Source organism: Colletotrichum fioriniae (genome assembly GCF_027942845.1).
Source record: "Colletotrichum fioriniae strain IMI 355084 chromosome Unknown scaffold_16, whole genome shotgun sequence".
Taxonomy (NCBI): domain Eukaryota; kingdom Fungi; phylum Ascomycota; class Sordariomycetes; order Glomerellales; family Glomerellaceae; genus Colletotrichum; species Colletotrichum fioriniae.
Genome location: NW_027076852.1, coordinates 912,524 through 924,922, shown reverse-complemented (window position 1 = coordinate 924,922; position 12,399 = coordinate 912,524). Strand labels below are relative to the sequence as shown.

Below are 12,399 nucleotides of genomic sequence, written 5' to 3'. Positions count from 1 at the left end.
GTAAATTGGCCTTCCAACTTCAGTCATCATCTCCGCTTCTTTCTTGGGAGCTCAACGTAAAGCGGCCGGCTAAGCTGGCCGATTGAAAGGATTTCGGAGCACCACTTGGCAGATGCCCTTTCCTGTTGGAACCAACTGCGTTCTAGATGGCGGCCATCCGGAATGTGGGAGAAACAGACGCGCTCTGGGAAGCGTCTTCCATGGGTTGAGATCTTTATGCCTATGTCTGTTGGTTCATTGCCACGATTTTATTCAATGGGCACCACTGACTATTAATCTTGGCAAATCCCACAACCCTGGAACGAGTACATCAATTGATAAGCCATTAGTTTTGTTCGTGATCTCAATAGCACTACAATTCAGACATGGATCGTCCTCACACCCCCCCATCGCTCTCTAAACCCTGATGGAGGCAAGTCAATTCGGCATGATTTCGATGGGATCTTCTGATAGCCAAATCCTTTATCGAGATACTGTGAAGGAAGAAAATTGATAGAAGAAGAAGAGGGCGTCATGCGCTTGAGCTCGCGTCATCAAATGGCACGCTGGATGTTTTCATATTTAACCATGTGCCAGTCTAGACACAAAAGTGCATGTGATAATTCACCGACGCAGGTACGGATACACCGGATGAGTCGGTACACTGAAATCCATGTACGGAGGCCATTCCCTGGTGAATCCTGCAACGAAAGTAATCAAGTCTCCTTTCGCGAGGTATGTGTGCGGCACGGCCATGATGAAGAGACTTGGCTAAGCCCTTGGGCATGAGGGAAATCCCATAACCCCGGTTCTCGGGCGCACTGAAGTCTACGACCCTGCTTGATACAGCTTTTCCTTTATTGTTTCGGGGCCCAGACATGGCCCTCATCGTTTCAGTGTCATGTTCCTTTCTCTTTTGTCCCTTGGATTTTCCCTGGTGTTTCTTTACATCTTCTTCTCTCGCTTCTCAAGTTGCCTGCGGCTACAAGATCCGTAAGATGGCAGCGATGGTAGAAACTCCCCCATTGCACTTTACGGAGTCTCCAGGATATGCTGGGCCCAAGATATTGCAACTCAACGTTGCGCTCATAGTTTGCACTTCTATCATAGTAGCATTGAGGCAATATGTGCGAGCGTTCATCGCGAAAGCCTTGGGCTTGGACGACGTCCTAGCGTTCCTCGCGTGGGTTAGTAGCCACCTCACCGTCATATAACGATGAGTCCCCTAGGTCTCTGACTGAAACTTGCATACCTCTAGGCAGTACTGACTTCAGAGTCTGCGATGGATATCTGGCGTGAGTTCGTGCGATTTCGGAAAAGACGATTCATAACTAATCCCACCTCAGTGGTGCAGTATGGAAGTGGCGCTCATCTCAAGTATATCCCGAAGGCGGACTTCACAATATGGTTCGAGGTGAGTTGGAATTGGCGAGCCTTCCTTCATCCCTCCAAAGATGCTCATAGATCTTTTGGTCATAGGGAATTGTCACCAACGGCCTGCTTTATCTCATCGGTACTGGCTTGATGAGACTCTCGATCGTTGCCTTCCTGCCACGCCTGAGCCAAGACAGTATGTATCCCATACAATCTCACTACCAAAATCACTTGAAACCTGATATCATGCACAGGAACCTTCCTTATTCTTTCTTATACGACGGGATTCTTCGTCATAGCGCAGACACTGGGATGCGTCATCTACCGCTTAACTCAGTGCAGCCCTCTATCGTACGTCGTTCCTAAGTCACCTACCGTAATGTCGCCAATCTCTGACAGTTGTTCTTCGATAGGCATTTGTGGAAACCGCCCTTTTTTCCTGGAAAGAACTGCGTCTCGTCTGAGTACCAAAACACCATGATGGTGGTGCACCAAATTGTCGGCCTGGTCCTGGACTTCTGTCTGATGGGCTTACCTATCTGGGTGATCTACACCAAGATGCTCTGGTCAAAGAGGGCGTCTCAGGTGATATGTGTCTTCAGTGTCGGCATCTTTGTCGTGGCTACCGGCTGTGTTCGTCTGGCAATGATGAAGAAGAGTCAATTTCTCTCTGACCCGTAAGTCTGACCCATGCAGACATTCTGCTAGGAACACCAAGCTACACAGCTAACAACAGTCTTTAGGACATTCAACATGTCCACAATTGGTGTCTGGACCAACCTCGAGGGACACGTCGGCCTCTGGGTCGCGTCCTTCCCAGCGCTTCAACCGCTCATACGCATCGTGTCATTCAAGCTCGGTTTCCGGAGCAAGCTACAAAGTTACGGAGGAGAAGGGCCATCTGGTACTGGTGGTGGCGGTATGCGTTCCAAGACAACGCCGTGGTTGAGCGTGCCCAGAAGCAAGGCCGGTTACATTCGCAATGGTAGTGGTTCCGATGCCGCCGATAATCATAGCGAACGGGGTCTCGTACCACAACACAAGGAGGACGACGGCACAGAAATGGACAACATACAGACCACGGATGGCAAGGTATCAAAGATTCGGAAACAGGTTGAAGTCGAAGTTAGAGTGGACAAGGCGTCGGCCCGGGCCGAACGGCCGACTTACACATCTGGGCAGGGTTCCAAGAGTTGGGTCTCAACAACGACATGAGAGAGCTACAATGCCAAGGATGTCAGGCAAAGCCTGTCGATTCATCAAGAGTAACAATGAGTGACAATTCGTATAGACATTATTGAATTCGAAGGGGTATATCTAAGCGGCAGAGTTTTCCGAATCGGCCAAATATTATGATCACATACGCAACCCGGGTGCGGTGCACCTCTCATGGCTTTTTGCCAACTTGGAGCCATCTACATGCCTCTGCTTGACTTCCAAACTGTCATAGATGAATCCAAGCCGGAAACGGACATATTTCTTACATTGATGAATAGGTGTAACACAGAGGGCCACTCAGGGTGTCCATGTAGTCCTTGACAACGGGCTCGACGTCGACGAGTTCCAAGACAGGCATGGTATCTGTGATGGAGGCGGAGACGGTCTTGTCGGGGTTGTTAAAGCCTGCGTAATCGGCGAGGCGGGTAGCATTACGCCCTTGCCACTGCGAAGGAAGTTAGAGATTGCATCTCGTGCTTTTACACTCAATCGTGCGTGAGACTTACCTTGGCCCAGGCACGGTCGACATTGCCGTGGTGGAGGAAAAAGAGAGGCTCGTTGGGCGAGGTGGCGGGACCCATGTCGCCAAAGATGATGCTGTGAACTGCAAGCCTGTCAGCATAATCGACATTAAGGAAGAATAAGGATAACGTACTCTGCGCGTGCGGCAGCCCCTCAAGCATGGAGACCATATCGGGGAATCTGTCAAAGCCGTAGATGGTGTTCATGGTCCTCGAGTTGTACGCTCCCGCCTGCATATCGCCAATAATAGGATCGCCATTCGCGTCGTTGCCCTCGCCGCCGTTGAACTCGCGCGTGAAGCAGTGCAGCCGGTTTCCGGGCGTGTTCATATCAGGCCAACCCATAGCCAACGTCAAGTTCGTGTTGGCAAACGGACCGTCGACCACGCACCGCTGGAAGCCCGGCACGTTGCTACCCGTGCGCTTGCCATCGCCACCAAAGCCAGTGACGGGGTCAAAGACGGGGGAGTGCTGCGTATCGAGGGCGTCGGCGTCGATGCTCCAGTCCCAGTAGGGCTGCGTTCCCTTGAAGCCGCACTCCGACCGGAGGAGGTCCTCGTGGAGCTTGACGTACCAGCGGTGCCAGGGGAGGAAGTTTGCGACAAAGTGGATGTCGGTGTTGAGGGCGAAGTGGGTGTAGACGAGGTCGTCCATGCGCGTTGTGACGGCGTCGATGGCGGCATATTTTGCTTTGGGGAGGTTGCGTAGGCAGACGGCGGCGCGGATGTACTCTGCCTTCTCAGCTGTGGTGAGTTCACGCCATTCTTTGCGGACCTCTGGGTTTGTGCAGGTGGTGTCGGCGCGAGGGATTGCGGTTGCGGCAGCTGTTGCTGCGAGGGAGAAGAGGGCGAAGAGCGAGCTAGACAGCATCGTGGAGCGGACGGGTGGTTGAACGAGTGACGGATGAGTTGGTCAGTAACGAAGGACGGCCCAAGCTACGAGCTTGATCGGGAGTGCGAGGATGACGTTGAAGCGACTTTGTTTGAAAATTGGCCAGGAGGTGGAGGAGAAGCCGGTATCGTGGCCATGGCCACCTCTTATGTCTGCCATCATACGAGATGCCCTGCTTTGGAATGGGTCCCTCCGCCAAGTCTTGGTCCCTTCGTAGTGGATGATATGGAGGCCGTTGATCTAACTTACCGTGTTGACCCATGCGGTCCGGCTCTGATGTCACATGGTCGTTCGTTCTACGCTCTTAGCATGTTCGTGTTCAAGATGCGGCTCGTCAACCCGAGTAGATTTCCGGGATGTCCCTCTATTCCCCCGCGCTAGTATCAGTCGGCCCCTTTTTTGACGCCTTGGCACGTTCGTGTTCGCCTATGAGGACTTCTCAAGGAGACTAACCGATGGCACTGGCTTCGGTTTCTTGACCCGAAAACTTGGTCAGTTCGTGTTTTGCCGTTCTTCTCCCTGTTGAGAGCCCACTAGGGCGCGGAAGCATAAACGGGTTAAGATTGTGACTAGGATAAAGTGGATGGAGCTACTCCATACTAAAGTCGTATTAATAGCCCACGGGGCCCCACGTTGAAATCTCTGTGCTTGATAGCCGACGACAATACCAGGAATTAAACGCGTTTAAAAAGCGATTTGACAGAGGCACCGAGCAAGGCTTGTCCACGGAGTAGTGTACGGAGTAGTGGGAGTTCTTGCAACGACATGAAGAAATTTGGGACGTTTATTTCAGCTGCTTTGCACCAAATTCGTGAGGACATGGGGCAAACTGGCTTGAGTTGATACAGATTGCTTCTCAAGGGGAAGCAACACAGTTGGCTTCAAAACTACCCAGCGAGACAACTTGCCTCGCGAAGAGTTACATGAGTTGCTAGACGGAGTTAACCCATAAGGCCGGCCACGCCGCGATAGATGCGTGGTCATGAGACTCGGGAAGTCTTCCACGACGGCCCCGGGGAAGCCGAGATTGGATGCGTGGCGGAGGGCTTGTCTTGCTGATGAGGCGGTGCTATCCGTGCACGCTCACCATAGGCTGGGGTGCATTAGTAATAAGGTAGTAGTCAACTTATGAACCTAGTCGAAGCCTAGTCGAAGAGAGCACTTCTCGCTTACCCGGCCACATCGTGAAAAATCGGTAAAAACTTCGAAAAGATTCCCGAGAGCAGCAAAAACATACAACACCAGGTATTCGCTGGTCGTCACCGACCCAACTACTAATCCGGCCCTCATTGGCTTATCTATGGGAGAGCGGACGGGATCCCGAGTTTTCCAATGGGTATGGTCGTATGTGACGGAGAGTACGCTATAAGAAACTCAAGATGGTACGGCAATAACTTCAGTCGCGAAATGCCCCTCTGATTAATACACCATTTTCTGCCGCCACTCCAGGAAAAATGATGTGTACACCGTCGATTATGGAATCTTATTCTCATCTAACCCAGGCGGCAAATATTGGCGGTAGCGGATAACTACATGGCTCCGGGCTCCCCTGTCTGTCACGATACAGACTGTGCCGACCTTCTTCCTCACAGAAAAAGAACCTGTAAAGCTCACATCCAGTGAGAAATAGTGATCTAGCATAACGAGCCCCTTGTTCATGAGAGTACTACAAGACGAAGGCCCCAGTTCCTTACTAATGCCTCCACCGCATCCCGAAGGTGAATCCTAGGTAACTTTCTACCATAACTGGTGCTAGTGTCGCTTGCACTGAGGACAGCAACTCGACAGATTGTCATCTCAAAGCTGTTCTTCTAGTCATCCGAAAGAACGAAGATGGAAACTCACGTTTTGACTCGAACCCGCTCAATATTTGCCTCCACCCTTGTTCTGGGCACAGTGGCGAGCGCTCTTATTTCCGTCACACTACTACGAGCTTTGCTTGACACGAAGGGAAGTCCAAAATTTGGTCCTCGGGCTATCGGTAATTTTTCAAAAGGCACCACCCAGCTCACACGCAGCCCCGGCCTCGCCAGTGCGCAGGAACCAGAAGAGGCAGGTTTTAGCATCATCACCTATAGGGACCCTTTCAGGATCTCGCAGCATATTCGCCTACCACTCTGTGCAAAACCTACGTGACTGACACGGCTTCGGATCTTTTCTGACGATATGGGTTTGTAAATCTAGTTAATCACGTAATTCGTAGTATGTCCAGAGGATTAGGAACGAGCAGGATGAAGGAGAGATAATAAGAAACAATGGTTTGATAATAGACTCAGGTAGTAAAGGACAGAATAACTTTCTATCTATTCCATGATTTTCAACAAAATCTCTTCCGGCATAGGCCTTCTGGTATATTCAGTGATCATTGCCTAGAAATGATAAGCAGGCCCATCCAGGTTGATATGACGCCCAACTTCATAAGGACATAAACTCTCTCGACAAAGATGTCTCGACAAGACCCGACTTTTTTGTGGCTACACTGACTTCTATTCTTAGATACGGGGCCTGCCACAGATTGAAAACCAGTGATTCCCAACATGAGTGGGTGTCTGTTCTTCTATTCCATTCTTTTCTTTGAGATCTTGCAACCTGATCCTGATTTACTCTTAGCTGTCAAATGAAAAATACGGGGCATGCAGTGTTGTTAGACCCACGACATGATAGACTTCACTGCCAGTATCATTCAGCTCAAAGAGTCAGTACCACAAGTACATGCAGATTATCTTCCAATAGAAACGTGTTTTTACAGGTAGCAAAAGCCTATTGCTGGATACGCAAACCGTCTGTATCAGACGCATTTCAACAGAATAAGCACTGTCGCTGAAGCTTAACACCACGCAGCGCTCGCATCCCCCCAAGCTGACCCATACATGAGTAAGCCCCGATTGATGTACTTGTGGAGAGATACTGATACCTCATGCAGTTCAAAGAGGATGAAGATGGACATACGAACCTAGAGGATGCAGTGCTACGGCCACATCCCCAATCTCATGGCTTAGGGCTTCCTTCCTGTAATTAATAGCTAATATTTATCCTCTCCATAACCATTACGTGATCGCGATTAGTCGCTACTTGTCACATGAAACAATAGCTATGCTGCCGTGGTTCGGAGAGGTTGAAGCTGAACCTCTCGTTTTCAAGCGCAGTAAACTCGTTAGCTTTGTCAACTCCCTTTTCTATTCACTTCTACATATTCTACCCATACTCATCCACAACCGCATCAATAATAACACCTGATATAGGGGTAAAATTGATTCCTCCGCAACGTAATCGACGACCACAAATATGCAACGCACTATTAGAGTCACAAACTTAAGTTGTATATACAGAGCTATGCCTTGTTTTCAGATACGCCTAAGATCACCCAGATGTCGCGACTATTGACAAAGTCGTTATCCTGACACTCCGCGGCATGGCTAGTGCATCTGGCTAAGAGCGTAATACTCTTTCTAAGCTGTCACTGTACGCTGTCTACGAAACGAGCTACGGTGACGAATCGAACGTTGAGGCTTAAGTTGAGGTACAGGATAATAGTCTAGTCGAGGTTATGTAAGTGATTAAAGGTATGATGTTAAGGAAGCTTTTCAATCTAGAGTAAGTCTGGTGCTGTACGGGCGGAATATCTTAATTATTATTCTTCCTACTTTCAAAAGGTAAATAATCTACTTAAGAACGACCAAAATATTGAATGATATATGTAGGCAGAATCGGCCCGCTTGCTAATCCATGCCCGCCATGCGAGCTTACAAGCATGGTGCCCCCGGGCAATTTCCATGCTTTGCTGCATTGTCAACGCCGGTCCGGCGAATTTCTACATCCCTGTCAACATCCCGCCAATGATAAATGCGCCGGCTTTGGCTTCCGATGATCTGCACCCCATATCCTGGCATCAAAATGCAGAAGTGTACGACTACCTGACTATTCAGTAATATCGAAAACCATGTACACCGGGCATTGAAAGTGCAAAACTCAGTCAAGGAACGTCGTTCTCAGAAGAAGATAAGCTCGAGAGTACGATTTTAGCAAACATCAAAACCCTTAGGTTCATCACTCGTTTCTAGTACACGATCACAGCGTGTATAAAAGATAATGAGTCCATGTCCACGCCCTCGCCAGAAGACAGTCCTCGTAACAGGGTAAGAGAGAAGCACGACCCCGATAGCCCTGACAGATCAACCAACACAAGCATTAGCTGTTCCCTCGGCGGTATCGGCCATGCGTTGTGTCAGACGTTCCGAAAACAAGGTATTATTCTCAGAAAACTAAAAATTCTGTAGTTGAGAAAGCCGTTGACGTGTATCAGGGCTCCATGTCATCGCAACCGCTCGCAGAGAAGATGTAATCGCCGAATTAGTTGCCGAAGGCTTTGACGCGCTGCAGTTAGACGTGGCAAGCGAGGAAAGCATAGCTGCCTGCCACAAACAAGTTCAAGATAGAACAGGAGGCAGGCTGGATATCCTCGTTAACAACGCGTGAGTTATACACAGCAAGCGCAACCTCAACATCTTGTTTTCTTGATGACTTCATTAACGCTGCTGCTCGCGCAGTGGACGGATTCACATCTCCCCGGCCACAGATTTATCCATATCAGACGTCCGCGCCACCTTTGAGACAAACGTCTTTGGCGTCATGGCCATGGTCAAGGCCTTCGCAGACCACCTAATCGCGGCGCGGGGCCTAATCATCAACATCTCCTCCTGCGCGGCCGTGACGCCGTATATGTTCGCGTCGGTCTACTGCGCCAGCAAGGGCGCCATCGCGAGCTACAGCCGCACCCTGCGACAGGAGCTGCGGCCCTTTGGGGTCCGCGTCATGGTCGCCATGGCGGGCACTGTCAAGTCTAGGATCGCTGAGAAGCCGCAGCCTAGTCTCGCGCCGGGGTCGCTTTACGCCAAGATGGGCGGTCTGTACGCGCGATACGTCCACCTGAGCCAGGAGGAGGGGGCAACGGATACGGAGGTGTTTGCGGAGGAGCTGGTTGGTAATGCGCTGAAGTCTGAGGGCGGGTTCCTTGGGCGGCCGGACTGGTTGTGGTGCGGTGGTATGTCGAGGAAGATATGGTGGGCGTTGAAACTGTTTGGGGAATGGGTCATTGATTGGCAGACTTGGCAAATGTTTGGGCTGGCGAAATTGCAGAGAATTGTCGAGGACGAGAGAATCGCGAATGATTCAAAGCGCGACTGATGGTTGTCATGTTTATACATCATGCCCAAGGATACGTGGCTGTTTGTTATGTTGTCGTCATGCCATAGGATCATAGTAAAATTGAAGAAAGGCTGAATGCTGGAGATAACACGCAACCTGCCTTACTTACTTGGACGGACAACTTTTATGAAGACACTTTTCCTAGTAAGTCTAATAGTACTAGGGAGAGCCGGTATGTAACATTTCTATGGGGAGATGTGCCTTGTTAAAGGGCTTCTATGTTATTTAGTACATCAGGAGTATCACGCGTCTAATGATAATTGCAACCTCCAGCCAGCTTCTATCCACCCAGCATTGACAAAGAACCATTGGTAAGCTGCACCACCAGGATATCTGAGCAACCTTTGTTTCCCCCGAACAAAGAACGTGTAAAAGAGAGACCCGAAGACAGAGAAGCGGGCTTCAATGCTCCGTTGCTCCTGATGGCTTCTCTTCGCTTCTCGGGTTTGCCGATTCAACATTGTCCTGGTTGCCCAACTTGATAGCCGACCCCTCTATCCTGATCCACTCAATCCCGAAGGCCAGGAAAAAAGCCACGCCGGCTGAGGCAACAGCGACGAACTTTCCAGCGACATGTTAGCGAGCATAGAAACGCGAAGTCGGGCCATAGAGATAGGGTGACTCACATGTGTCTGGGCGATGGCAGAGTTGTACGACTCCATGATGGGGTCGAACAGCGTAGGGAAGTATTTGTCCACAATGGCTCGCACGTTTGCGATACCACTCCGGTAAAGCAGTTGTATCTGGTCGTGACTCAGCGCAGCCCGCGAGGCGAGCTGGCTCTCTAGACGTGCGTGGAAAATGGCACCGGCAATGACCTGTGCGACGGTAGCCCCGAGAAACTGGGCGAAGATGTTGAGCGAGACGCCGATGGGCAAGAGGTCGGCACGGTCCTTGAGCGCTAGCTGGACCATGAGAGAGGGCATCTGCATGGAGAAGCCAACGCCCAGGCCCTGTATGACCTGGAACCCGATCCATTGGCTTGATGGGGTATTGGAGACGGTGAACTGGGTGTACAGAGCGGCCGCGGTGCACATCAAGACTGGCCCAATATAGAACCAAGGGTTGTAGAAACGGATTTTGAGGGCTGGGTGCACGAATTAGAGGCCGGAACACGAGCGAGGGGATTGAAAATGTACGCACCGATGGCACCAGCGCAAATCGTTCCCACGATCTGTGAAATGACGGACGGCAGCACCCTTATGCCGCTCTCAAAGGGACTAGCGCCCTGTACTGCCTGGAACCACTCCGGGAGGTAGTAAGACGAGACGGATAGAGCACCAAGATGACAGAAGGAGAAGATGACACTGAGCAGGATGGTGCGTCTTGTGACCAGAACACCAGGAATCATGGCCGAGTCCCCCAAACGCGATTCCCAGACGCCGAAGAGACACAGCATGACGATTGAACCAACCAAAAGGCCAATAATGGTTGCCGATTTCCAAGGGTACGAATTTCCGCCCCATTGCAGGGCGAGGATCAACATGAAAATACCGGGGACGAAAACGAAAGAGCCAACGAGATCCAGGCTCAAGATTTTCTTCATGGTGGTCGAGGGCTCGCCTTCTCGTTGTGGCAATTTGAAAAAGAAGAACATGGCGAGCAGGGTGATGGCGCCACCGGGTAGATTGATCCAGAAACACCAGCGCCAGGTGACCTTCTCGGTGAAGGCGCCGCCAATGATGGGGGCGAGAATCAGACCCAGGGCAAAGCAGCTGCTGCACAGGCCGATGTACAACGGCCTACGTTGGGGTGAAGATATGGTCAAGACGACGGTGAGACCTCCGCTGGTAACTGCAGCTGCGCCAATACCCGAGACGGCACGGCCGACGATGAAGACTTCACTTGTGGAGGCCCAGCCACATATGGCACTGCCGACGAGGAAGACGAAAAAGAAGCCTTGGTAGACCCAACGGAGCGAGAACACACTGGCCATTTTACCCGCCAAGGGGGTAAGCGAGCAGACCGCCAAAGTGTAGGCCGCTGGATACCATGATATATGTGATGTGTTCTGAAAGTCGGACGTAATGGAGGGAATGGCCTGGCAAGAGCAAAGTCAGATATTTCCTCGAATCGGAAGAGAAAGAGAGCGAGTATGTTTATTGGCGGGGTGACAAACTGTTCCGATGACATAGACATCTAGAGCCATGACAAAGGCGCCGAAGCAGACGCCGATAAGAACCATGTATAGCTTGAAGCCGTGCAGCTCTGAGGAGGTAAGGCTGAACTGCTTGGTGTTGCCTGCGGCATCCGCCGTGGACACTGGCGCGGACTCTACCATGCCCTCGCTAGCCTCGCCATTCCTGTTTTGGCCATCTTTTGGTGCTGATGCTGATGCTGATGCTGTTGCTGTCATCCTTGTCTTCAGCCCCGAGCAGTGGTTGTGTATGGGGCACAGAGAAAAGAATGGGATATGGTCAATAAAAAGAATAGCGTCAGCAGCGAAAAAGGAAGATTAAAACTCAAAAGGGGAGGAGCGAAAAAAGCTGTAGTGATTCCGACGTCGAGGAAAAAAAAAAAAAAATCTTGATCAAGGCACGGAATATTTCGAATGAGGTGGGACAGCCCGATTGAAATTCGCCGGTTCAGGAACACACCTATTTACCCATCCTTTATCTGCCTGGCCTTTCAGGTTGTAAGTGGCACAGCACTCCGGCGTTCAGCCGTTCATGAGGTGCCGCCCGTAATTGCCCGGGCGTTTGCTCCGTGTTTGTCCTCTGCTTATACTTCCATTGGTACGGCAAATTACAAGAGGTACTCTGTGTAAGACCCAACATGCATAGCCAAGACCAAAGGCTGCCCCACAGGATCGCGGCGCTTACGGCGTATTACATACCATACATACATAGAGACATAGAATGAAGTGAAAATCTAAATCTCATAAAATAGAAGATTTATGAATATATTCTATAAGAATCAAATAAGTTTCTAAACGGTCTTAATAGAATTACAGGTACCAGTATCAAAGATTAAAAACTTGTCATAAAGTCCCGAAAGGTGAGACCTAGCTTAGTGAGGGGGCAGTAGAATCTTCTGCGGATTAAATTGTGAATTCCCTCCTTGCTAGATGTCGTAGAACAACAATGCCATCCGTGGAAACCGACTTCGTGCTTTTTTGAATTGAGATATAGAGGGTACTGAAAGTTCGGACTATTAATGCAGCCGAGGATGCCATCGTCGTTTATTTGAATGGAGATGACGGAGCCTTTGG

At 50.4% G+C, this 12,399-nt stretch overlaps 4 protein-coding genes across 4 annotated transcripts; 2 read left to right on the top strand and 2 right to left on the bottom strand.

Moving 5' to 3' along the window:
• Window positions 1–1,911: 1,911 nt before the first annotated feature.
• On the top strand, window positions 1,912–2,568 carry N0V96_011111 (uncharacterized protein; the record flags this gene model as incomplete). The annotated part of the gene is made up of 2 exons (XM_053197214.2): window positions 1,912–2,030; window positions 2,097–2,568. The coding sequence occupies 2 exons, from the start codon at window positions 1,912–1,914 to the stop codon at window positions 2,566–2,568; spliced, it is 591 nt and encodes a 196-aa protein (XP_053045305.2).
• Window positions 2,569–2,833: 265 nt separating this feature from the next.
• On the bottom strand, window positions 2,834–3,962 carry N0V96_011110 (uncharacterized protein; the record flags this gene model as incomplete). Its single annotated transcript, XM_053197213.2, has 3 exons — window positions 2,834–3,016; window positions 3,078–3,175; window positions 3,227–3,962. The coding sequence occupies 3 exons, from the start codon at window positions 3,960–3,962 to the stop codon at window positions 2,834–2,836; spliced, it is 1,017 nt and encodes a 338-aa protein (XP_053045304.2).
• Window positions 3,963–8,072: 4,110 nt separating this feature from the next.
• AYR1_2 (NADPH-dependent 1-acyl dihydroxyacetone phosphate reductase) lies at window positions 8,073–9,167 on the top strand (the record flags this gene model as incomplete). Its single annotated transcript, XM_053197212.2, has 4 exons — window positions 8,073–8,119; window positions 8,176–8,228; window positions 8,287–8,455; window positions 8,531–9,167. 4 exons carry the CDS (start codon window positions 8,073–8,075, stop codon window positions 9,165–9,167), a joined length of 906 nt encoding a protein of 301 aa, XP_053045303.1.
• Window positions 9,168–9,590: 423 nt separating this feature from the next.
• Window positions 9,591–11,544, bottom strand: N0V96_011108 (uncharacterized protein; the record flags this gene model as incomplete). The annotated part of the gene is made up of 4 exons (XM_053197211.2): window positions 9,591–9,749; window positions 9,815–10,275; window positions 10,332–11,229; window positions 11,308–11,544. 4 exons carry the CDS (start codon window positions 11,542–11,544, stop codon window positions 9,591–9,593), a joined length of 1,755 nt encoding a protein of 584 aa, XP_053045302.2.
• Window positions 11,545–12,399: the final 855 nt, after the last annotated feature.